The sequence below is a fragment of the Carassius carassius genome, chromosome 43 (genome assembly GCF_963082965.1).
Source record: "Carassius carassius chromosome 43, fCarCar2.1, whole genome shotgun sequence".
NCBI lineage: Eukaryota > Metazoa > Chordata > Actinopteri > Cypriniformes > Cyprinidae > Carassius > Carassius carassius.
This window is the reverse complement of record NC_081797.1, coordinates 7,581,132-7,608,690: the sequence shown is the minus strand read 5'-3', so window position 1 is coordinate 7,608,690 and position 27,559 is coordinate 7,581,132. Positions and strand designations below refer to the sequence as shown.

Below are 27,559 nucleotides of genomic sequence, written 5' to 3'. Positions count from 1 at the left end.
CATTGATCATTTTAGATTTTTTTCTTCAAGTTGAAGAAAAAAATTATATAACTTCAATAATTTGAAAATATTTGTGTAGCAATATTTTAAACATGTTTTTTTTATTGTTATGTTTTTTTTTGTTTTATTGTGTTAGCTAGCCATATTTTTTACCTAATCATAATAATCCAATAGCAGTCTGATTGAGACTAGTTGGAATGCACTATTAAAAAACATGAATGAGTTAAAAACTGAGATATGGGTCTTTTTGCAAATTAACTTTTCAAATATATACTGTGTATCACTTTAGAAACTAATAACCACAAAAAACATACATGATTACTGATTTTCACAATGTAAGATAATAAATATATAATTAAGGGTAAACTTTATATGCAGTGCTGTCTTACAATATCAAGAGTTTCATTGGTAGAGCAGTTATATAGCAGAGTACTTCTGTCAGGAATCTACCAGCCTCTAGTTTACACTAAGAGCAATTCGTAAACAAACCCACAATGCATCACCGCATAGACCAAAGCATGAGCTCATCATGCTGTTAGGATTATGCAACAATCATTTACTCTTCAAGTGCATTTTTATGCAGGAAATACATATTTATATAGTTTATATCAGGGAGCTCAGGTTGGACTAGTAAATGTTCTGCAGGTGTGCATGACTTGTTTTGTTTCATGGACTAAACACTAAATATTTCAGTATCACCCTTATGATAACCTAATATAAATTATAAATAACAGAAAAGAAAAACAAAAAAGGCCTAATATAAGTAGCCATTACTGCCGTTACACTGTCCACCCTTGATTGTCAGAGTCTCCAGGACATCCTGTTTCAAGTAGCAAGGAACGAGGTGGGACTTCCTGTCGTTACACATTCTCCCGTTCCTACAGATATCTTCATCTTCTTCATCCTCTTCGCTGGAAGTGTTACCGTTCACCTCTGTGTCCAGTTCGTTGGCATCAAACGGGTCACTGCAGGATGAGTATTCAATCTCCTCCATGCATGGCGGCTCATCGTCCTCAAAACAACTGCAGAAATAAACACAATGGTGTTACAATTTAACAACTAAAACAACAATCAAAAACATTTTGTTAAATGTAAGCTATTATTAATATGATCAGTACAGCTGAAATAAAATATAAATATTAAATATTTTGTATATTTAAATAATAAAATAAATATTAGATGAAAAAATGTTTAAAATGAACTTAAATGAATCATACAAAAAATTTTTTTTTAGACATTTAAAAAAAATTTAAAAAACACAAACGTATGAAAAATGACAAGAAAAAGAAAAATGTAAACAAAATATAAAAAATATAAACATGAAACAAAAATAACAAAAATGGAAAAAAAGCACAGAAAAGTTACTAAAAATAAACCAAAATTTTAAAGTAAACTATAAATATAAAAAGCTAAAAACATGAAAAAAAAAATCCTAAAATTATTAAAATAATTTAAGTAAAAACTGAAAAATATAAAATGAAAAGCTAAACAATAAGAACAACTGAATAGAAATGACAAAAGCACATACTACTAAAATAAAATGAAAATAAATGTTAATTCAAAATATTAATCAAAACAGTTGTATAGAGTGATACAATACTGCAGCATTATGGGAAGAAAAAAAAATCAATTAAGTGCTCTGTAAGTCATCACTTTATCACTGTTCGAAATTAATTTTAAACGTACAGCTCGGTCTTCGCTGCTGGATCCACTGAAGGACATGATGACCTTGAGTTTCCTGAGCGTTTTGATTGACAGTAAACATAAAGCCCAGTCACACTAATCAGATCAAAACCACAGGAATCCATCAATCCGATTCGCTCGTCCTCACCACCAGTGTGTGTGTGCACGTGTGAGTCTGCTTATCATTTTCTTTGCCCTGGGTGGAAATTAAAGGGAAAAAATAACATCTGGTGTGCCACAATGTGAAGAACAACATTGTATTTTCCCTCTTCATTATATAGGAAAGATGAGATGATGCTCTGGGTGAAAGACGGAGCGTGTGGGAGCGGTCTCATGAGACGCAGGAGACATGTCCCTTTCACAAACAAATCACGTCCTCTTGACTCGCAAAATGAACCAATTTGTTATGCGGTTGTCAGTGCGGAAACAGGTGTGAGTTACTCGTCTATTCTTGTGGCTCTTACTGGGTGTCCAAATTCAGTGCAGGACACATAACAAGCAAGAATATTAGTGTCTGTTTTGTGGTCGGAGCACCTGTCATTTGTAAGGGGAGATGATCTGCATAATAGACCTTGTGACTAAAGTTATTGCAGCCTTTTGAGTATTTGAACAGCTCTTTTAAAAGGACATTAAATATATTTATGGAGTCATCAAACGTTTTGAAAACCTTGTTGAAACATCAAGAAAGAGATTAGAAATCTATTTTTTTTAAAAAGCAAAAAAAAAAAAAAAAAAAAAAAAAAAAAAAGCAAAGGAAAGGAAAGCAAAGCAAAACGAAGTAAGTCAAAGCAAAGCAAAGCAACAACATCAAATGTGGACAAAAAAAAAAAAAAAAAAAAAGAAAATACAAAAATAAAACAAAACAAATAGTCTGAAAACTAAACAAAAGAGAATAAAAATAAGAAAATGAAAAGGATCAGAACAAATAATCAGGAATATAAAAGAAATATATATATATACATACATACATACATATATATAACAAAATAGAGACAATGGAATAAATAATCACAAACAAAAAGTTTAAATAAAAAAAACATTAAAATAAATATAATAATAATAATAATAAATAAACAACACATAGAAAATAAAAAGAAAAGATCTGTTCAAGTATTCTTGCCAGACACAGCTTATAAAAATGATCGATCTATCTATCTATCTATCTATCTATCTATCTATCTATCTATCTATCTATCTATCTATCTATCTATCTATCTATCTATCTATCTATCTGTCTGTCTGTCTGTCTATCTCTCTCTCTCTCTCTATCTCTCTATATAGAGAGGCAATTTTGCCATGAGGCAAAAGTGATAACTAAGTGGCTCGGGGACCAGAATGTTAAAATTTTGGGTCCATGGCCTGGAAACTCCCCAGATCTTAATCCCATTGAGAACTTGTGGTCAATCCTCAAGAGGCGGGTGGACAAACAAAAACCCACTAATTCTGACAAACTCCAAGAAGTGATTATGAAAGAATGGGTTGCTATCAGTCAGGATTTGGCCCAGAAGTTGATTGAGAGCATGCCTAGTCGAATTGCAGAGGTCGTGAAAAAGAAGGGTCAACACTGCAAATACTGACTCTTTGCATAAATGTCATGTAATTGTCAATAAAAGCCTTGGAAACGCATGAAGTGCTTGTAATTATATTTCAGTACATCACAGAAACAACTGAAACAAAGATCTAAAAGCAGTTTAGCAGCAAACTTTTTGAAAACTAATATTTATGTAATTCTCAAAACTTTTGGCCACGACTGTATATATATATATATATATGGGAAAATACAATACCCATCAAAATATATATCTTATGGCCACATTTGATGTTGCTTTACTTATATAATACAAGAAGAAAAGACACCGTAAAAATGCATTGATGAACTTTCTTTGAACTTTACAATGATATTTTTGGGAATAATCATTTGTTTAATTTAAAATGTATACTGCAGCAGTGAAACACAGATGTGTGCACTGAGCCTGACATTACTTTCATACTTGGCCGAAAAACACATAATCAGAGTGAAACTTTAAATATGTTTGGACAAAACGATAAAATGGCAAAAAATAAAAATAAATAAATAAGTATACAAATTATATACAGATGATTTCAGTCTAAAATTATTATAGTGTACAGTAAATATTATTAATAATTTGTGATGTGAAAAAGATATTTGGAAGCAATTTATCATTCAACAGCAGTCATGTGAGCTTTGGTGACCTACTGTATACTGCTTGCAGCAGCTCACCAATGATGCGGGTTTCTGACTTGAGCTTGATTCTCTGAAAGCAAGACTTTGTGTACTTACACAGGTCTGCTTTCAATTACTTTAAGTGGCCGCTGAGAGCAAGAGCTGTTCATTTCTGTGCCGATCAGCCAGGGTGATCCATGCATCTTTGTGCCAGTCAGCATGTTGGCTTTTAAGCACTTAGTCATAAAAACACAACTCAAAAGATCAAAAGATGACAGGCAAGGCAGAATGCGAGATATATGAGAGACCGGGGCTAGTTGTCGCACTTTTTACGATGGCCGGGCTAGTTTGTTTGGTATGTTCCAATTGTCAGCTCTCGTCGGGCTCACAACGGCAGCAGTTTGCTGGATTCAAGAGTGAGAGCTCTGATTGGATGTTCAGTTTAGCGAATGAATCAGAGCAGAGAATTAAAGCAAAAGTGATGAAAACAAGCATGTGATGAAGGCAGTGCTGTGGGTTCTAGCGCCGCTTTTTGGTCCGACGCTCCCTACGTGAGGCGAAAACACCGTCGGGGTTTAGGACTTTAGGGAAGATTAATTCAGTTTTCATGAAGGCATACCTTTAAATAATAGTTATCCCAAAATATTTAATTGTCATTTACACACACATGTATATTTTGAAGAATGTTGGTAACCAGCCAAACAGTGAAGGTAGCCATTGATTTACATAATATTTTTTTCCATTGTATGGAAGTCAATGGGTATCGTGATTTGATTGGTTAATAACATTCTTCAAAATATCTTATTTTGTGTTCTACAGAAGAAACTTGATTTGAAAAACTTGATGGTGAGGAAACGATGACAGAATTTTAATCCCAATGTGCCCAGTAGAAAATTGACTTGTTTTCTTCATTTAAAACCAGTGCATTATGTATACTGTATTACTATTTTGAATTAGCTTTTAATTTTTAAGTTTAATTTCAGCTAGACTTTCAGGATTTTTTTTTTTTTAAGTTTGAATTTTTCATCTATTTCAACTATAATATTTCTAAACTATAACTTTATTACATTTCAAGAAAAAAAAATAATAATAATTTTAGTTAACATTTACAACACTTCTGTGACAACATGCCCCAATTGCAGGCACTATATGGGTTAAATTGTCCCAATGGGAACCTGCCATTGAAGTCAACATGCACTCAAAAAAATTTACTTTCACTTTTGCCAATTTTACTTAATCCGTTCATGTTGTGATTACTTAAAAAATTTAATTTAACAGTGTGAACTTAATTTAGTCTAGTTCATTCAACAATAAAGTGTGTATTGTCAGCTTTACTTAAAAATTATTTGTTCAGCCAACATAACATTGTTGCATAAAAGTAACAGATTAATAAAATCAATACAGACTTGAATCTCATTGGCTGAGGATTTTGCAGTGTATTATGGGTAATTGTTGTTCTGTCACCCTCTTGCAGAAGTGTAGCACCATTAGATAGGTATGTGAGTAATAAAAAATCATGTTTGATTTACTGAACTTGTTCTGATATATTTTAGAACAAAACATACAAACAAATGGTTGGAAATGCAACATTGTATTTCAAACATGTTTGTGATCTGTTTGATGAACTGTAATTAAGAGATGGTTTATATGTTGAGTTTTATTGAGCAGCTGCACTCTTATTTATTGATTCAGTGTTATGGACTTATTCAATCCTAATTAAAGGGGGTGGTGTTTCTGAAGTGGCATTATTAAAACATTTTGTCATCATTAATTACAATTTTCATGTACAATTAACTCAATTGTTGTTTGTTGACTCTACTAAGGTTTGTTAAGTTAAGTTTACTTAAACTTCTTTTGTAAAATTAACTAAATTATTGTTTGTTGAGATTACTTAAACAAATTGTGTGGAACCTGTTGACATAATATTTTTAATTAAACCCAACACAATGGAAAAAGAAAGAATGAAATCTATAATTTAATTCCCTAAAGTCAATGGTGTCTTGGAGGAAACTGAGTGTCCAGTTTGGCTAATTTGATGCAGGTTTCCAGAACACAATCACCTGCCATTACAATTACTCCAAGATCACTTGTAATTCACTGTACGGATGGAGGACAATCAATGACTATCAGTAGGATTATGCAGCTATGGCTGGAGCCTAAACATGGGGACTCGGGGGATAGATAAACAGACAGTCACAGGGTTTGCGGTTGACCACTCCGCATAGTCATGAAAGGAAATCCTATTAGCTATAGCACTTGCTTTTATTAATTATTCCGGTGTCTACCAGCAGGGACTAACTGAAGCATGCTGAAAAGCCAGGCATAGACACCTTCATTTCACAATCCTCAAAAGCAAAAGAGGAGACCAAACAAGGGTTTTCCTGATCGGTAGAAATAAAAGATTTGATATACTTGATATACTGTAGCCATTATCTAACAACAACAATACAGAGCATCAAAAATGACACCCAGAGCAATTATGTAAACTAAGCTGAAAAAATGAGACATTCAGAAATCACCACAGTTATGTCCAAAATATTGCTTCATAGATACAATATGTCCACCCATATTTGTATATCAAAAACATGTTCAGTAGTCAGAATTATGGTGTAGCATTATGCTATTTCATAATAAAAAAGAAGAGCCTCTTTAAATACACACACACACACACACACACACACATATATATATATATATATATATATATATATATACACACACACACATTTTTATATAATATGATGTAATATATGTAAAAGTCTTAATTCATATATTAAATGGTAATTAAATTTTAAAAAAGTGCAAGAAACTTTAATATTATAAATAAAGATTTAAAAAAAGGTCTACAGTATGTTATATGATATACGGTGATCAATACAGTGTGATGCTCTTTAACAGCTATATTTAACCATTTAAGGTGTGATGTAACATCCAACCCACTTTGACCCCTACCCATAATTCTTTATGACTGTCCATTTATATGTCACTATGTTTCATATATATGACGCCATAAATTCAGCATGGCTGACAGAAGTGTTGATGTCTGCAACAGTTTAATCTTCTATTGCAAAAAACAGCAGTGTAACGATCACAAAATGCAACATTATCAACAACAAAAATAGGTTTAATATTTTAAAATTCCTTTCATGGGAAATATTAAGCTTACGATACAAAACGTTTCCACCATTTGACTTAAGCATTCGTTTGATGTAAAGATAAAAATGTCCTGCCCTAATTTTCTTTCCCTCCTCCGGTGTGTTTACCACGCAGAAATAAAATCCGTCTTATGTTTCTCTATAGGGTTGAACTCGCGATGCTGGGAGTCGTCTCTTAGACACGAGAAGCAGCTCGACAAATCCGCTATTTTGGTTTAATGATCTACAGAAGTCTCTGTTGGCTTGGCTAAATTGGTACGCGTGTTTATGAAACACTGTCGTGTTCTCCATTTGTCATCTCGCCAGCGCCAGCAGAAAGAGTTTGAATTCCACTTTGGGTAGTTGCTAAGTAAATATATCATCCATTCAAGTATTATGCAAATATTTACAAGGCCTCTGCCACATCTCGATGAATATGAGAACAGACGTGTGGCAAATACTTTTGTTCCCCTTTGGTACACAAAACAAAACGATACAAAAACTGACCATGCGATCTACATACATTGTCAATGCAGACATTTGATTGCATTATTATTCAGTCAGACAGTATATGTCTGCTGAGAGGATGATTTTTCTAACAAGCACTGGTGGAAATCCTGTGGGGGACAGGACTCTATCTAAGGGTTGTTCCCCTAAAAACATGATTAAAACCACGCTGTGTATTGTAAATAACCATGTTTTATACTTAAAATAATTGTGTAAGTAGTAAGACAACACAAATGGGGCAACATTTTTATTTTAAATCTTAAGTTTAGAAAGATTTTGAGTCTCCCCCTCCCTTACTTCACAGTGCTTTGGTCCAAATGCCTGCTTTCCTCTTTTACATCACCTACACACACACACACACACACACACACAAGTCCGGTGAGAGAAAACACAGTCAATAGTTGAGGAACTCCAGTAAGTACGGCTGTCAAGGCTGTTATTTACCTAAACATTGGATGATGTGATTATTTTCTCTACGGATGATGCCAGTGTATTTTTCGATGAGTCGCTATGTTAGCAATAATAACGCTACCTGCTCGACGGAAAGGATTGCCAGGTTATTACAACAAAACCCGACCAATTGCTACTCAAAACTAGCCCAAAACTAGTCCAAAACAAACTGCATTTTGAGGGGGTTACCTGGTAAAAATCGTGTTCTGGGGGCTAAAATAAATTGTTATTGGGGTCGCTTCAACCCGTGGACATGAAAAACAACCGGCAGCAACAGTATCCCAGTTCCACGGGAAAACCACAGAATTGGCAACACTGTGACGAAAAGTAATGTCTACAACGGACACAAGCACTGTTACGGCATGATCACAACAGCTTGACTTTGTCTAATTTGGCATGGTCTTGATCCCTGCTGCACTAATAGAAGTAAGGCTTTCCCCTGTGTATACGTATCCTTACAAGTACAATGTTAGTTGTATTATTTGTGTCTCCTTCACCCCCACCCCCCTGCTGTTTGACAAAATGTATGCCCCTGCAAACAAGCAAAGATTTTCTAACAATTTGTTGTGGGTTATATTCTGCAAAAAGCAGTACTATGCTTATCATTACCTTGACTAACCTCACGGAGTTAGTCACGTGTGCCTTAGCATTTATGCTGTTTTCAGCATGTTTTGGGTTTACAATTCAAAGCCAGTGGCAAATCTTGTCAAGGGTGATCAATAGACCAAAAACTGTGACTTATAGCATTTTAAAATAAAATTTATTTATATTATTATTATTTAGCAGTATATATATATATATATATATATATATATATATATGTGTGTGTGTGTGTGTGTGTGTGTCCTAAATTAGGTTTTTGTAAATCAACCACAAATATTTTGTTTACATAAGTCATTTGCTCATTTAGTCTCCCATGGCTTATCTATTGTGTTTGTACAATAGCAGTAAAACCTTTTGTCAGTTTTGTAATTATAGATGCAGTCTCAATCGGATTATCAATGTCATGCAATCGACAAATTCCAACACAATCAGAATCAACAATCAAACACAATGGAAGTATGAGAGATGAGGGCCAATCTCTTCCCTCCATCACCTCCTGACCAAAAACAATCCACGGGTCATTAGAATTCTCCCCTCGCGGCTTTGATAAAGAGTCTTAGCAGCTTGAATTTTAAAAGCCTAATTTATCAGTGTGAGGAAAAGAAAAAAAAATAACAACGCTTCAGTTGGAGCCGGAAAATATGTTTTAAACATTTATGCTCTATTTAAATCAAAAAGCAATGAAACAAACCGGCCCACTCATTCATATATGAAGCTCAAGACGCATTCAAATCACTATATTCATGCACAGAGCTTTGTGCCATCAAGTTAATTTGACCAATTTCGGTTTTAGCAAGTTCAGTTTGTATATACTCAAACCAAACTTTGACACCACCATCAATACTTTGTTATATGTTATATATCAATACTTTGTCACACGGACATTCTATTACATAATATAGCCAAAATAATATATCCAAATATTTATTTAGAAAACTAATTGTTAGTAGTTGCAACCTTAATATATACATGTAAATCAAATTATACTAAATTAATGTATAAATGTAAATGCAAATACAGTACAAAAAAACAAACAAACAAAAAACTATTACATATGTACTCAATGTTTGTTCAAAATTGCTCAACTTTATAAGAATAATCAGGTGCATTAAGTTTGTCTGCACATTGTGACAGACTTAAAAATAATCTTTCTACAATAATGCAATTTATAAGGAGTCTAAGGAGGCAGCAAGATGCTTTATGTTAATGACGCTACTGATATTTTACCTATTTCAAATGCAGAACCATGATTTAATTACTCTTAAGAAAAGAGTTAAGCATATCTGGAGAGAGGTGTGCTGAGGAACCACATGGCATATAATTGCTTCTCAAATCCTCTGGTGAAGACCTGGTCAAAAAATAAATATATAAACAAAATATCATCAACTACTTACAGTGGATTACAGTTTGACATCCATGAACTACTGATGAGGTGGCAGTAATTACAGATAAGACTGGAAATAGCATTTAATACTTTTCACTGACATGAAAATGATTTTTACAAAATTAAAACATATCAAAATTTAAAATTATGAAATGTACTATACTAATAAATAATATACTGTATAGTATAATATTGTAATATATTATTTACTGTAACACTAGATATATTATATATATATATATATATATATATATATATAATCTATTATGATATTCTATAATAAATACATTAACTATAATTATATAAAAAGTTAACACTTATACATTATTTAAATTACACAATTTTATAATTCATTAAATTATAATTTATTTAACATTTGATAATTTACAGTTATTTTATCATTGTTATTGTTATTATTTACCATTTAATGATAATACTAATAATAATAATAATAATGATAATAATAAAAATATTATCCATAATTTTTAAATAAAAATAATATTTGTTGTTATAATCATAAAAAATAATAGGTGTTGTTATAAACAATTAAACAAGCCTAAAAACTAAAGAAAATTAAAATAAAGATGTAAACCTGTTCAATGTATCAAAAGTAATTAATGTAGTAAAATATAATTTACTCTACTTATAAATATGCATTAATTTCAAGAAAATGTACCATAAATCTTCTGCCTTTAACAAAATGTCTGGCTCTTCAAAAAGCTCAGGAAGAAATGAAAGAAATGACTGAATAAAAAAATATAAAAAATGGAGTCCAAAGTTGCGGAAATAATTTCATTTGCAGATTAGAAGGGGCAAGCTGCGTGCTGCATGTAGGGCGAGGGAGTGAGCGTGTCTGTGTGACGGCAGGGGACAGCGATTCAATCAGCTCTCTCCTGGGAGACGTCCATCGCTGCACAAGGATACACAGCTCTTGTTTACAGTGTGTGCTCTCACAAACTATTCCAGACACCTCATAAGAGATCTGCCAGCAAATATCTCCTAGAAGGCATTAAAATCAACGCCACTCAGAAGCTGTTTGCAGCCCACTTTTCAAGCTCTTATCTTCTCCTCCGTCCTCTGCCTCTGTGTCTGAACGCATGCTAGTAAAAGATGTGCAGAGGCAGTTTGATTTTACAACACATCCTGCTATCAAGCCTGTTCATGCGAGGACTGTAACAGCAGCTCTGAATTTTAAGTACGCTTATAATGATTCTTTTGGAGAGTCTGTCCAATTGTGCGTTAATAATTAAACGTAAAACTGAACAACTGAGCAATATGAAGTTCTGGCAAACTTTCAGAGTGTGCAAAACTATCCACGCAGCTTCCCCACGGTTCGGTAATTTTTGTGGAATATTAAGAAATGAATTCTGATGATGTCATCTACACTGAAATGTAGATTTATCACAAACTTAGAATTAGCAACAATGCAATGAGAAATCAACACCTCCTGGTCTCGTATGCAAAATTATGTGAGAAATATTACTTTCTTGATAGATACAATTACTAAAATGTACCACAATAAAAGTAACATTTAAATTGAATATAATAAAAAGTATGATTAAAAACAAATGCAATTAATAGCCTCTGACCAAAACAAAAAATGAATTGTTGACTCAATTTAATACAGTAAGTGTACATAATTATGTATACAAATTAAAATGCAAGTCACACACACACGTAATTACACATTAATATACTGACCAAAGTAAAAAGAATACTCTGTAAAATTGATTGAAAGATATTATCAAATGAGCAAATACAGTAAATAAAAAAAAAAAATCATATTCAGAAAAAGTCCTCGTTTACAAAGTTTTGTGGTAGTTATATAAAAACAAACAAACAAACAAACAAAAAGTGTAGAATCACATACAAAACTGTTCTTATATACCAAGATTTTGGGCAATAAAAAAATAAAATAAAATAAAATAAAATAAAATAAAATAAAATAAAATAAAATAAAATAAAATATTATTAACAAATATTTCAAATGATACTGCTAAGGCTTAGAAAATTTAAGAGGGATACATCAAAAATAAAGATATATATATATATATATATATATATATATATATATCAAATAAAGTGGAAACTGGTTGCAATAAGGTAATAAATCTAACATTTTTAAACTCAAAAACCTGCTCTTCCTCAGACAAATAACAAAATGATGAAGTCTGCCTGGGAAAGCAGCGTGATGCATGCCTATTTCTCTCTAAATACTTCTTAAATGGTCTAAATAAATTGAAATGAAGTGAACTAACTGGCACGTTCAACCTTCCTCAGTTTCCAGAAGGGCGACCATCATTTCAGAGTGGATTAACAAGTTAATGTAGCTTGTGGTAACTTTTGATGGAATAAGTTTCACAAGTCAGCTCAGTTCACATTGTTGGAGAAGCTGGAGGTGCTGGGTGAATCTGAGGACAACTGCAAATAGATGAAATGGGCCAATTGGCAAATAAATTCAATTGGAAATATTTAGAATTGTAATAATCAATTGCAATAATTATTGTTTAGAGCTATTTGTTGTTCTTGTCCGTCTGTTTGTTTGTTTACACTTCTAAAGATCTCCTTTGTGTCTCACAATCCAACACGTTTCATGGTTGACTAAGCTTTCAACTTCGAGGCTTTGGCAAAGCACTCTGATGTGGGGGAAGAAAAGAAATCAGGTGCGGGAAGAATTACAGGGCAAGCCAGAACACACCGTAGGGACTCGTTTACAAACTGCGTAATAAAAAAAAACGAACAAATGTGTCAAGCTGTAATGTAAGATGTCATGAAAGGTGTGGAGACGTTCAAAGGTGTTTTTGTGAGAGCTTGTTATATTCTGAGGGTCGGTGTGGCCATTTTTAGTTTATTAGATAAGAAAACACTTACTGTTAAGTGACGTCATCAGAAAGTGGTTCTAAAGAAACTAAAATTGATGTCAGATACAAGAATTAAAAGATTTCATTTCAATGCACGGGCATATCGCGAAATCTATATATATAAATATATATATATATATATATAAAAAAGTCATGCTTTATTATTAGATAATAAATTCTGTGACTTTTTAGAGCCAAAAAATATATAAAATACTGACCTTTTGACACAAGATATAATAAACCTGAATATGAAGAATGCTGGAGTATTCTTGTGAGCCGTCTGGTTTTATTTGACATCTGGCAGGTACTGAGTGTTCTGTCGGGCTACTTTTCATTTGGAAGTGCATAACCAAAAGTGCTGGCCAGGAAAATAGCATCCATCTGAATTTGAATTCGCTTTCCTCACACAGGAGTCACAAACAAAAAGGGCTTGCTGGCAGCTCTTGAAGAGCTCGCTTCTCTTTTGTGTCTGGGGCTTGAGGGGAATTAACCATCCGCATGACTTTGTCTGCGATTATTTTGGATGTGTGGCATCAGGAGAGGAGAGGAGAGGAGAGGAGAGGAGAGGAGAGGAGAGGAGAGGAGAGGAGAGCAAAGATGAAGAGGAGAGGAGAGATGAGGAGAGGAGAGGAGATGAGAGATGAGGAGAGGAGAGATGAGGAGAGATGAGAAGAGGAGAGATGAGATGAGGAGAGATGAGGAGAGGAAAAATGAGATGAGATGAGATGAGAGGATGAGAGGAGAGATGAGGAGAGATAAGGAGAGGAAGTATGAAGAGAGATGAGGAGAGGAGAGGAGATGAGAGGAGAGATGAGGAGAGGAGATGAGAGGAGAGATGAGAGGAGAGATGAGGAGAGGAGAGGAGATGAGAGATGAGGAGGGGATAGGAGAGATGAGGGGAGGAGAGGAGAGGATAGGAGATGAGAGATGAGGAGATGAGAGGAGAGATGAGGAGAGGAGAGGAGAGGAGAGATGAGGAGAGGAGAGATGAGGAGAGATGAGAAGAGGAGAGATGAGATGAGGAGAGATGAGGAGAGGAAAAATGAGATGAGATGAGATGAGAGGATGAGAGGAGAGATGAGGAGAGATAAGGAGAGGAAGTATGAAGAGAGATGAGGAGAGGAGAGGAGATGAGAGGAGAGATGAGGAGAGGAGATGAGAGGAGAGATGAGAGGAGAGATGAGGAGAGGAGAGGAGATGAGAGATGAGGAGGGGATAGGAGAGATGAGGGGAGGAGAGGAGAGGATAGGAGATGAGAGATGAGGAGATGAGAGGAGAGATGAGGAGAGGAGAGGAGAGGAGAGATGAGGAGAGGAGAGATGAGGAGAGATGAGAGATGAGGAGAGGAGAGATGAGGAGAGGAGAGGAGAGGAGAGATGAGGAGAGATGAGAGATGAGGAGAGATGAGAGATGAGGAGAGGAGAGATGAGGAGAGGAGAAATGAGGAGTGGAGAGGAGAGATGAGGTGAGGTGAGGAGAGAAGAGGGGAGGAGAGATGAGGAGAGGAGAAATGAGGAGTGGAGAGGAGAGATGAGGTGAGGTGAGGAGAGAAGAGGGGAGGAGAGATGAGGAGAGGAGAGATGAGGAGAGGAGAGTAGAAATGAGGAGAGATGAGGAGAGGAGAAATGAGGAGAGATGAGGAGAGGAGAGTAGAAATGAGGAGAGGAGCGGAGAGGAGAGATGAGGAGAGGAGATGAGAGGAGAGATGAGGATTGGAGAGGAGATGAGAGGAGAGATGAGGAGAGGAGAGATGAAGAGAGATGAGAGATGAGGAGAGATGAGAGAGGAGAGATGAGGAGAGGAGAGGAGAGGAGAGGAGAGATGAGGTGAGGAGAGGAGAGCCGTCGGTCACAGTCTTTGAGTGGAAAGTGCTATCCATCTGTTGTCATCTGCTGTGTTGACAGCTTTAAATTAAGTGACCGCAGACTTAACTCTAAGCTTTAAATACAATTGACTTTTTCATTATTTATTGTTTTCTGAACCCATTTTCCCTCAAAGATTTTGTGAATTCGTGGCCTAATAGTTAGAGCATCTCTGTCAGCCCGAGTCTCGGGCTGACAGGAATTGTAGGTGGGGAAAGTGCATGTACAGTGCTCTCTCCACCCTCAATACCACGACTTAAGTGCCCTTGAGCAAGGCACCGAACTTGGCTGTATGTCACGTCACATTTTCACACTTTCAAGATGTTCTTTTGGGGGGCAGTCCTTATCGGCCAATAATTATTTTCATGTTATTGGCCATAATTGATAAATGGCTGACATTAAAATGTTATACCATTTTGTCAAAAAAATAAATAAATAAATAAAATAGAAAAAATTCTAAAACCTAAGGCTAAGGTAAAATAAAATTCAAAAATCAGTCATTAAGCAATTACAGTATTACAAAATATACAGCAATAAATAAATGTATATATATATATATATATATATATATATATATATATATATATATATATATATATATATATATATATATATATATATATATATATATATAATTGTGAGACCTGCTAAGGATATGTACACTCGTGGCCAAAAGTTTTGAGAATTACATAAATATTGGAAATATTGGAAAAGTTGCTGCTTAAGTTTTTATAATAGCAATTTGCATATACTCCAGAATGTTATGAAGAGTGATCAGATGAATTGCATAGTCCTTCTTTGCCATGAAAATTAACTTAATCCCAAAAAAACCTTTCCACTGCATTTCATTGCTGTCATTAAAGGACCTGCTGAGATCATTTCAGTAATCGTCTTGTTAACTCAGGTGAGAATGTTGACGAGCACAAGGCTGGAGATCATTATGTCAGGCTGATTGGGTTAGAATGGCAGACTTGACATGTTAAAAGGAGGGTGATGCTTGAAATCATTGTTCTTCTATTGTTAACCATGGTGACCTGCAAAGAAACGCGTGCAGCCATCATTGCGTTGCATAAAAATGGCTTCACAGGCAAGGATATTGTGGCTACTAAGATTGCACCTAAATCAACAATTTATAGGATCATCAAGAACTTCAAGGAAAGAGGTTCAATTCTTGTAAAGAAGGCTTCAGGGCGTCCAAGAAAGTCCAGCAAGTGCCAGCATCGTCTCCTAAAGAGGATTCAGCTGCGGGATCGGAGTGTCACCAGTGCAGAGCTTGCTCAGGAATGGCAGCAGGCAGGTGTGAGCACATCTGCACGCACAGTGAGGCCAAGACTTTTGGAAGATGGCCTGGTGTCAAGAAGGGCAGCAAAGAAGCCACTTCTCTCCAAAAAAAACATCAGGGACAGATTGATCTTCTGCAGAAAGTATAGTGAATGGACTGCTGAGGACTGGGGCAAAGTCATATTCTCCGATGAAGCCCCTTTCCGATTGTTTGGGGCATCTGGAAAAAGGCTTGTCCGGAGAAGAAAAGGTGAGCGCTACCATCAGTCCTGTGTCATGCCAACAGCAAAACATCCTGACACCATTCATGTGTGGGGTTGCTTCTCATCCAAGGGAGTGGGCTCACTCACAATTCTGCCCAAAAACACAGCCATGAATAAAGAATGGTACCAAAACATCCTCCAACAGCAACTTCTTCCAACAATCCAACACGGTTTGGTGAAGAACAATGCATTTTCCAGCACGATGGAGCACCGTGCCATAAGGCAAAAGTGATAACTAAGTGGCTCGGGGACCAGAATTTTGAAATGATGGGTCCATGGCCTGGAAACTCCCCAGATCTTAAACCCATTGAGAACTTGTGGTCAATCTTCAAGAGGCGGGTGGACAAACAAAAACCCACTAATTCTGACAAACTCCAATTAATCAATTAATAAAAATACAAGGTATTTAAATGCAATAAATTTAAATGTAATAAAAATACAATATTATGAAAAATAAATGAATAATAATAATAATAAATGAATATTCAATATCTATTTATCTATGCTACTAAAATGTTACATGATTTGTTAAATGTTGATCAAATACATTGTTCTTGTTTCATATTAAAAGTGTGTTTGTCTATGACAGTTAAAAAAAAGTATTCTACATCCATCTAAGAAGAGCTGAGCTGAATCAGACAAGGCTCGTAAGCAGCATTGTGCATAAGTCAGTTATGCAATACTCTCGGGTACAACCAGTCAAGTTTACCGCTTTCTCTTCAGTAATATGAAGATGAGGGGAACAATAGAAATGTTGTGAAATCCTGGAGAAGAGAGAGGGGTGGGATAATCTCCTCAGAAAACGGAGCGCTCTGTGTGGACAAGATGTAACAATTCAAAACGCACACAAAAGGGATTTAATTGAACTTCGTAGAAATCAATAACTCAGCTTTGTTCCATTCCATGACAGAAATCAAGACTCTAACTTGAGGATGCTGGGGAATGGAAAATAGAGGGAGAGAGGAGAAGAACGAGTGTGTGTGGAGAAGAAAGGAGAAGGAAAGACCAAAGGAAAACGTGGAGAAAGTGGCAGTGCTCCCAGGAAACCCCTTTATTGGCAAATTGAAAACTTGAAAAGCGGCTGATGCACTCTGAATGAAACTCGGTCCACATCCCACAGCTCAAGATCATATTTAAAAAGAGTAAAATGGCTGCCTGACTTGGCAACATCAACCCTGCAATATAACTCTTAAAGGTCACTTACAAGGTAACTTTGTCAATAATCTCATTATGCTAATATTATAACATGGTACAACGCTTAGAAAGCACTACTGTACAGATATCCTTCATTCTATCCAAACTGAACTGAAAGTAATTACATCACTGTTCTGTTTGCATACTGAATTGCAAATAATCATTTTTCTTGCTTGCTTTTATTTGCATAATGAATTCTCACACAACTAGCCACCTAAAGACTGAACACAAGCCAAAGACAGAAAACAAAAAGGGTCATGACAACAGCAAAACATGGCATTTTATTCATCCAAAACCAACTGCTATAATTTATATTTACATTTACTCTCAATGTAGTCACTTATCTAGTTCATTTTATCGCACATTTCTGCAATTAATTCAGCTCCAAACTACCTAATTTACTCCATCTACACCTCATTTTGTAGATAATTTCAGCATTACATGTATTTATTTTCAGTGTTGGGGAAAGTTATTTTTAAAAAGTAATGCATTACAATATTTTCTTTACTTCCTAAGAAAAGTAACTACAGTAATTGCATTACTTAGTTACCTTTTATGCAAGGTAATGTGTTACATTACTTTGGCATTACATTTTCTCATCTGGATTGGGCTTGTTTGTTTTTAATACAAAAATCTCAATTTTGGCAAATGAAGAGGTGAAATGAATTAACCTCTGATGTCATACTTTCTATTCATTTTGAGGAATACTAAATATATCTTTACTTGCAAGTGAGGTTGAGAAAATGCATGTTCACATTTAATCTAAAACTAAAGTAAGCATCATTTTTACACCGTGCACAAAACACCTCTGCACTTACTTACGATTTATCTCAATATGAGAACAGGAGAACTGTCAATCAAACCACGGGAAAACAAAGTAAATGGCGATACTTATTTGAAAAAATAATCTGATTACATAACTTGCGTGACTTGTAATTTGTTACACATGTGTATTTTTAGTTTTTACAAACTTAATCATCTAAGACAAAACGGTTTAATCTCCCAAAGAATGAAACTTAATATTAATATTAAATGTTAACAAAATAATAAAATATGAAAGCAATATAAAAGAATCACAAGTGCCACTGAGATGTACAGTGTGGCAATACTAAAGTATTGCTTTTATCAGACATCTGGCTCAAATAATAATAAAAAGTGAACCATAACTGAAAAACGTCTATCAACCTCCAACTTTCCAAATAATAATTTTAACAAAAACATTAATGCTATTCCTTAGCTGCTGTGGGCTTATTCCTTCAGGAAATGTACATCTAGCTCTTATTTTCATTCTGCTCCACCGAAGCGGAATCATTATCATAATATAGTTACAGACAATTATGGTTATCGAATATAAACCCCACAAGGCCAGCTGAATGTGCACATAATAACAAAATGTGTCGGTTAGTATGCTAAATTCCAATAATAAAATGCAGATATATCTTTCAAATTAAAAGTCTTATTTAAAAGGAGCAGAAAATGATTCAGATATCTTTTGTTTTTAACATTTTGTTTAAGGCCATGTGTCTAATTAGTCTCTGCGGAATTTGCAAATTTGAAGTATCTTCTGTATCTTAAGCAAATCCAGTTGAGAAGCACTGTTTTAAAGTATTGATCATAAACCTTTGATTTAGAAAAACTTTTTTATGGTGGTCTATTTTGACAAGTTTTGAAGCCCTAGATGCGTCTGCGGTCAAAATAGGTTCATTTAAAACTCACTTATTGGATTTGTGGTTGAGAAGCCTGTCGTCCAGGTCCAACAGGGCAGATGCGTGTTGGATCAGACGGCTGTTATAATGGATGGCGTTCCTCCTGAGGGTGAGAAGACTCTGACTGAACTTCATTCCCATCTCCTCCAGCTCCCGTGTCCCTGTCTGCAACCCCTGCGAGGTGAAGACATTTGAGATTGACAGTTCAGAGTTATGATTGACAGACTGATTGATTGGGCTGTCAAACTACATTTATAGACTTGTCACTTAATTCTGGAGACTTATTGTAAGTGTAGACATTTGCACTGGGAACACTAGTGCAAGAAAATATATGAATGTTCTTGAATTAAGTCACAAAATCTCTATAAACTACAACTGAAACTATTGTTTAGACAAAATGTTTGATTTAAAATAAATAAAAACAAATAAATTAACAATGCAAAATAAAATAAACCAAAAAAAAAAAGCAAACAAAACACAAAAGGAACAACAGCAACAATGCAAAACAAAACATTAAACACCCCCCCCCCCCAAAAGCCAAAAAACAGAACACACACACACAAGAAACACAACTAAATTCTAACAAAACACAAAACTCAAATTAAAATGTAGCAAAAAAAAACAATGAAAAAAAAAAAAAAAAAAATGTAAAACACAAACCAAAATAAAAACAATACAAAACAAACAGCAAGCAACAAGGCAAAAAAAAAAAAACAAAAAAAAAAAAACAAACGGGGCAAACATTTTTGTAAAACTGAAGATTCATGAAAAGATTTTGGGGAATGTTTAGAATTTAACTAATTAATTAATTTATTTATTTTGCAAATACCACTTGGATGTTTTTGTATGTGGTAAGAATTAGACATGTTTATTTGAGACCAATATATTGTGTAGCTGCTGTATTTTGCAGCCCATTGTAGCACTTTGGAAAATTTGCTGAAAGCAGCATTGAGTCAGGTCCAAAAATGCATCTGCATTGACACCACAACGATATTGCACACTTCCCGCTGTGCACAAACTCTCCTCTCATATAATGCATTGTTCCGGAAACAACCATTAATGGAAATCCAGACACTACCAATATTTTCTGCCACTAGTAAACAAACACAGTGCATGCACTGAAACGTTCATGCTTTTCTATGCACACAAAAGCATGCAATAACCTAAAGTACTGACCCAGTGGTTCAATGAGCTGTGGATTACTGCAGATTAACAAAATCAATAAATCTGCAGTGTCTCCATGTTTCTTCAGTGCTCCACTCACCGGTGAAACCAAAACAAAGAAGCTTGTGGAGCTTTTATCTGCTCACCCAAGTCATAATTCATGTTTCCATTAAGTTCATTCCAAAGCATTTACTGTATGCATTTATTGTGTACAGTAAATGTCTTGAAATAAACTAAGGATGTTTTATAAAATATAACAAGTATCTGTGGCTTTGACAACATGATTTTGTATTTAGTATGGGTAGTTGACATTATCTTTGGTAAGATGGCCTGCTATACTCCATCTAAAACGTATTATAATCTGCATTTTGCAGTTTATTATTATGCATGCAGTTTTCATGGCTTTAAAAAATATGGGCAATAAAATTCCATAATTGTTTTTTTTATTATACTCTTTCCATTCAATCATAATTATCACCTCAAAAAGACACTGTCTATCGGTTCCTAGCTGATTAAATTTTGTAGTATAACATAACTTGATAGAACATATTTTGCTTACTTTTATGAATTTTGAAAGCCTTGACTGATTGATTGATTGATTGTTTTTTCCTTGATAAGGAACCCCAAGTGTTTATTAAAAGATACATAAAGAAACAATTCAACAAAATGTCAATTGATTTCAGAGCAACAGTTTGTAAGATTTTTGGTGAACAATTAAATAAATTTCAGTTTGTTTATATGATTTCAGAATTTCAGTCTTGTGATGAGGCTAACGTTGAGAGAGGATTATAAATTGCAACAAAAATGCAAATATATTTATAAATGTTTTAAAAACGATAAAAAGCATTCTGATGTTTTTCAATTTACTCTGATTCTTTTTATATACTTTTAGAAGTTGTTTCATTTAAATGAACTAATAACGGCAAAGTCATTGTTAAAAAATGCAAACAAACTTATAAATATTTGTTATAATAATAATAAAAAAAATTATGCCCACTAATAGAAATATATACAAAAACCAATTAGATTGTTTTATATAAATTTTAACCTCGAATCTATGAACAGTTGTAAACATTTTGAAAATGGAGACATGAAACAACTGTGTGCAATCAGTCATAAAATGAACAGTCAAACAACATAAGAAAAGTCATAATTACAAGCTGTTCCCTCCATGTCATATGTATTCTCACCCAAATAAAGTCTTTAACCTTGCCCGTTTCAACGATCCGTTTTCTGTCAGATTACGCCTTTTATAACAACATAATGATTGCAGATTATTTCGCCATGGAGCAGCTGCACCTGCTCACTTGAGCATGTTATTAGCGTGTGAAAGCTGCACACTTCCCCAGAGAATGCGGGGCAGCGAATCCCTGTGAACCCATCATTCACTGCAACCTCGGCTTGGTGAGATTGAGTCCGGTTTTGCTGCAATGCAATCCCTATTAGAAACAATTCATTATGAGCGATCGCGACTTACAGGGCTGTGTAGGCTGTGAATTTTTCAGATGAACAAACCTTATTTGGTTGCATCTTTCACCCCATGTGACACCAACAACCCTTCTTTCTTTCTCTCTCCCCATGTACGAGCCTTGACGCTGTAGATAAGTGAGCCTTAGTTGTAAACTCAGCAGGGCAGATGAGCCAGAAGGGAGTTAGCATCAGCGCTAATACCTTAAGAATCTCACCACACTCTGGGGAAGCGGCCAAATTAATAGGAAGCTGTGTAAGGAAGAGAATGATGGGCGAGCAACACCAGGCGCACCTACACACACCTGACCTTTATGTGATCGAGAGACACAGCGTACAAAAACACACACACGTCCACAGCGCAGACACAAACTCACTCTTGTCAAGACGGTCACAAACAAACAGACGTTTACCGCAGCCTCCCTCTAACCAGCCAATGAGACGCTGGGGTGCCGAAAGCGAGGGAGAACTGCTCAGTATGAGCATGGTGGTGTGTTCTGGGTATCGCTCTTCAATAATTTAGAGGCAAACCGAGGGTAACGTGTAGAATGCATAGAGCCTGGGCTGTTTGCTCGCAGTCGAAAATCAATTCTCACCATGTTTGCATTGAGTAGGCCACACTGATCATTTCAGCTGACGCACAGCCCTTTAACTTCCATTCGGATGCAATCGGTCGTTTCAAAACTCTCGTGCTTATGGGTTTCGAGCGGAAGCTGAACCCATCTGCTATATTTGCATGTAGCTTATTGCAAATTAAGTGCAGCAAAGCAACTACATTAAAAGTGGTTGCTGATATGCAACATGTTCAGTGCAAATAATAAAATCTATGTCAGATGTTAGAACATCAGAACATTCAGATGACATTTTTTGTGTGATTCAGAATACTCATGAACCTGCACTGTGAAGGACTTCAGATATTAGTTCATACTTTATTCAGAATTATATATAAAAATATAAATGCATGTGTGTATATTTATGCATACTTAATAAAATATTCACAGTACACACAAATATATTCTGCAAACTGTTATTTTGGATGTGGTTAATAGCGATTAATCGTTTGGCATCTCTAAAATAAACATATATATATATATATATACACAGTACAGACCAAAAGTTTGGAAACAATACTATTTTTTATGTTTTTGTAAGAAGTTTCTTCTGCTCATCAAGCCTGCATTTACTTGATCAAAAATACAGAAAAAAATGTAATATTGTGATATATTATTACAATTTAAAATAATTGTTTTTAAATTTATTATACTTTAAATGATCATTTATTTCTGTGATGCAAAGCTGAATTTTTAGGATCATTATCACATGATCCTTTAGAAATCATTCTAATATGTTGATTCATTATCAAAGTTGGAAACAGTTCTGCTGCTTAATATTTTTTCAGAACATGTGATACTTTTTTAGGATACTTTGATGAATAAAAAGTAAAAAAAAAAAAAAAAAAAAGAAGAAGCTATGTTTTTAAAATATAAATATTTTGTAATAACAATATACACTACTGGTCAGTAATTTGGGGTCAGTATTTTTTTTCTTTCTTTTTTTTAATAAAACCAATACTTTTATTCAGCAAGGATGTGTCAAATTGATAAAAAGTGATAGTAAAGAAAATATATTATTAGAATATATATTATTAGAATTTTTTTTTTAATAAATGCAGTTCTTTTTAACCTTTTATTCATCAAATATATAAGAGAGCAGAACTGTTTCCAACACCCATAATAAATCAGAATATTAGAATGATTTCTAAATGATCATGTGATAGACTGGATGTTACATGTGACACTGAAGGCTGGAGTAATGATGCTGAAAATTCAGCTTTGCATCACAGGAATACATTATTTTTTAAAAGTATATTCAAATAGAAAACTATTATTTTAAGTTGTAATAATATTTCACAATATTACAGTTTTTTTCTGTATTTTTGATCAATAAATGCAGGCTTGATGAACAGAAGAAACTTCTTTCAAAAACATTAAAAATAGTAATGTTTCCAAACTTTTGGTCTGTACTGTATATATATAAGATATTTTCAAGCATCAGAACTGATTAACTGGTTGATCAAAAAAAGTAAATATGTAAGTTTTCCACCACTTAACAAGACTGATTGATTTAACACTGGCTGAGGCACTTAAATGCAAGAAATGAAGCAAAAATATTGCACATAATAGATTATTCCCAAACACAGACAAATACACACAGCTTGCACGCTCTTGTTTACAAATTAACAAATCTAAATCACTTTGAGCCTAGACTCAAAAATAAATAAATAAAAAGAGTTGCTCGTTCTCTTATGCAGCAAAGCGTTTCGGTCGGCAGGGGCAAATTCCTTGTTTATTGGAGTGACAGTTTTTCCCTTTGATAAGACCAGAGTTGAGGAAAGCCAAGCAGGCAGCAGGAAGACTGCCAAAACAGCACACAGGCAGAGAAGCTATCATGCCCTTTCAGAGGGCCCAAGCCATTAGAGAGGTAAATTACCCCTCCTGATCGCTCTTATTAACTCTAAGCTAATCTCAGTGGCATACGGCTTGATCACCATGGCTATGTGCCACTGAATAGACTGGTATCAATTGTAGAAAATTGCCCCATGGCAGCAAATTAGATTATTTTTTTTAAAAATTGGATGGATGGAAGGAAGCACATTCTTAAGGATGTGAAAACTACATTTTTTTGTGAAATATATTGTATAAAATAGCCTATATTAAATAAACTGTACCATATATACTCAAATTATTTTTTAAATGTTAGTTATCGTGCTCTGTGTGAATAAGCTTTAATCCTACAATAATAGTTTATATTTTGATTGATTGGGTCAGATTTGGTGGGAAATATCAGGTTTACAACCTTCATACCTGATTTTTTACGTCATGTTCGTAAGTATAGAAAAGAAGACCCAGCTATTATGGTGGCAGATATGCAAGTTACTTGTTCAGATGATTTATTGTTATTATTATTTTTTTTTATCTGAAATTGATTATAGGAATTGATTACAGTGATTACAGGAAACCATAGAACTCAAGTCCATAAATAACTGGCATTTTTTCTTTCAACCAGTTTTAATTTTAAACCACTGTCATGAAAATAGCTACACTCATCCAAATAAAGGTTTTAAAAGAGTGATTTCACAGGGATTCCATAGAAGAATATATTTTTAGGTGTGTTATGGGATTGAATGAATGCACTCAAATAAATAACTCAATACATACTATTGTTTCCGAAACTACTACAAATAGCTTTCCCCTCTAAAAATTCACCATGTAAGGGCACAGGAGGTGATTTTATACGGTGGCCCAGTACTTCACAATTAAATCTCCACAACTCAATAGAAAACAAGCTGCAACACAATTAAATTAGCAGCAACACAACAGAAACAAGTCACAACATGATGAAATTCGCACAATACAATGGAAACAAGCTGCAACACGACAAAATTAGCACAACACAAAGGAAACAAGCCACAGCCCAACGGAATTAGCAAAACACAAAGGAAACAACGCCCAACATATCAGAAAAAACTGTGGCTGCAACACAAAATTAGCGCAACACAATAGAAACAAGCCACAACGCATTTAAATTAGCACAACACAACGAAATTAGTCCTGTGGTGTTGTGGTGATTTCTCTGAGTTGTGCACTAACTGGACCACCATAATTTTAGCTCTAGACTGAATAATATAACATCTTGCAGGTATAAAATAAGGGAATTTACTCTTTATAATAAACACTGAATACGGATATCCATATATTATTTTTGCAAACAAGCTTTAAACACTTCAACTGCAGATACAAATAATTTGTAACCAAAACAGTTTAAAAAGCTTAAAAAGTTCTGTAACTCAAATACTAATTTAGATGTAACAAAACGTAGGGTCTCTAAATTTATCAAAAATCTAGATAAACTAGTCAACTTCACTAACTGACTAGTTGACCATCCAGACCTACTTCCTAGTCTATCTTTTGAGAATTTGTATAATCCATTCGTTTGCATGCTCCTCAGAGTGGTTTTGCACATTTCAGTGAATAATGTGACATGCTAATGCCACTGTTGACATTTCCGATGACAATGATGTATTGCATATAAACTGTCTGGTCTTGCGTCGCTTTGCCCACTTACCTCCTTACATATACCCACAAAACCCACCTTTCTTCCTTTCAGCCTGCAATCATAAATCAATGACATGGCACACAATTGCTAACTAGTAGCTACCTGGCCATTTTCAACCAAGTGCTTTATTTCCCCCGAGGCTTCTGTAGCTTAGTTCTGTGGTTAAACAATCTTACAGGACATTTGGTAGCACAGAACTCGAACTGTTTTCCAATAGATGCCCAAGCATAACAGAGCTCTGCTAGCAAGCCTATGTGTCATTGATGAAGTGAGTCATGATGAGATTGGAGTTCTTGACTCAGTGGCTCCCTCTAGCTCTCAGCTATATCACTACACAGCCTCTAAAAGAATAACATAGCAAATGGCCTACTGTTTTTTAAAACTAACTCGGAAGTCCTCTGAGAAATATCTGGAATATCTTTGATTGCGTAATATATATTTTGAAACCATAATGCTCTTCATAATTTACTTTGACCTTTGTCAAAAACTGATTAAAAGTTACGTTTTTCATTGTGCTGCTTGGTGCATGTTCATTAAATATTTGGCCATTTTAACCAACTTTTGGTTTTTCAGATCTCGTATTTGCTATTCTATCTATGCACGATAATATGTTTAACTGCATTTTATTATTAGAATTTGTATAGCATTGTTTTATCACTACTATGCATGGCCTATAACACTCAGTACAGTTGCTAGCAGGATTTTCTTTGTCAATCTTAAAATAAAAAAGACACTTAAAAACCCGCTGACATCTTTTCTGATGCTAAACATAAATAATAAAGTGTTTATGAAATAATGAAGAATTTGGAAACGAGCCTGGCGATAAGTGCATTTTTCATGAAGTCCTACTAAATGCAAGGATCAGAGGAGTCTTGTTTCGTTGGACGGAAAATCTAAAGACAGTCAGGGCTGGCTTTGATAGACCATATGTTCACGTAGCCTCTGGAGTTCAGCAAGAAACTTTTAAAGATTGATAATTACAAACTAAGTTGTATTCAGTGGCTTTAATGAAGGTGATAATGCAATTAAGCTCAGGGAACCATCACCTGTTGATTCAAGCAGGTCACATCCAGTAAACATCATGCTTTCAAAGCACATCCCATATTTATGGTTTTCCACATTGTGCCTAAAAATATACTAAATAGTCTAATTACTTTGAGAGAAAATGAGTTTCCTGAACCTTCTTTATCATATTAAAAACCTCTACATTTACATATTTCACATGAAATGTTTTCTTCCGAAAATGCTGAAGAACAGCCAAGCACTCTTTCATTTTTCTCTATCAAAGGCAAGTACATTCAGGGTTGATAGCCTAAAAACAGAATATTCTTTTTTATAATTTTATATATTTTTTTTTAACTTTAATATATTCACAGTTGCTTTAATTACACATTTTACATACCATTTATGCTAACTAACCTTAACTGTATGTTAAAACATTTGTTTTAGATATATTAAAATCCTAAAATGTTGATCATTTAAAATAGATTTTAAATTGAAGTTTAAATACGGATTATTCACTATGGACTTCTTAACCCACTGAATTTTAAAAGTATTTCCTTTAACCTTTCTGAAACACTTGATGTATCTATGTGTGTGTGTGTGTGTGTGTGTGTGTGTGCATCAGTGTGAAATGAATCCTCATCTAAAATCTACGCTCTCTTCCAGTAGACCGGACAACTGACATTTCCCCTCGTAT

At 34.5% G+C, this 27,559-nt stretch overlaps 1 protein-coding gene across 3 annotated transcripts in view; it reads right to left on the bottom strand.

The window, feature by feature from the left end:
- Positions 1 to 249: 249 nt before the first annotated feature.
- The window catches only part of LOC132125142 (cytosolic carboxypeptidase 4-like), a 202,984-nt gene continuing 175,674 nt past the window's right edge, over positions 250 to 27,559 (bottom strand). For all 3 annotated transcript variants that reach the window (XM_059536392.1, XM_059536391.1, XM_059536393.1), the window contains 2 exons: positions 19,124 to 19,287; positions 250 to 1,022 (listed from right to left, as the gene is read on the bottom strand). In XM_059536392.1, coding sequence (XP_059392375.1) covers positions 755 to 1,022; positions 19,124 to 19,287 — 432 coding nt within the window. In that variant the 3' untranslated portion in view covers positions 250 to 754. The remainder of the gene's footprint in view (positions 1,023 to 19,123; positions 19,288 to 27,559) is intronic.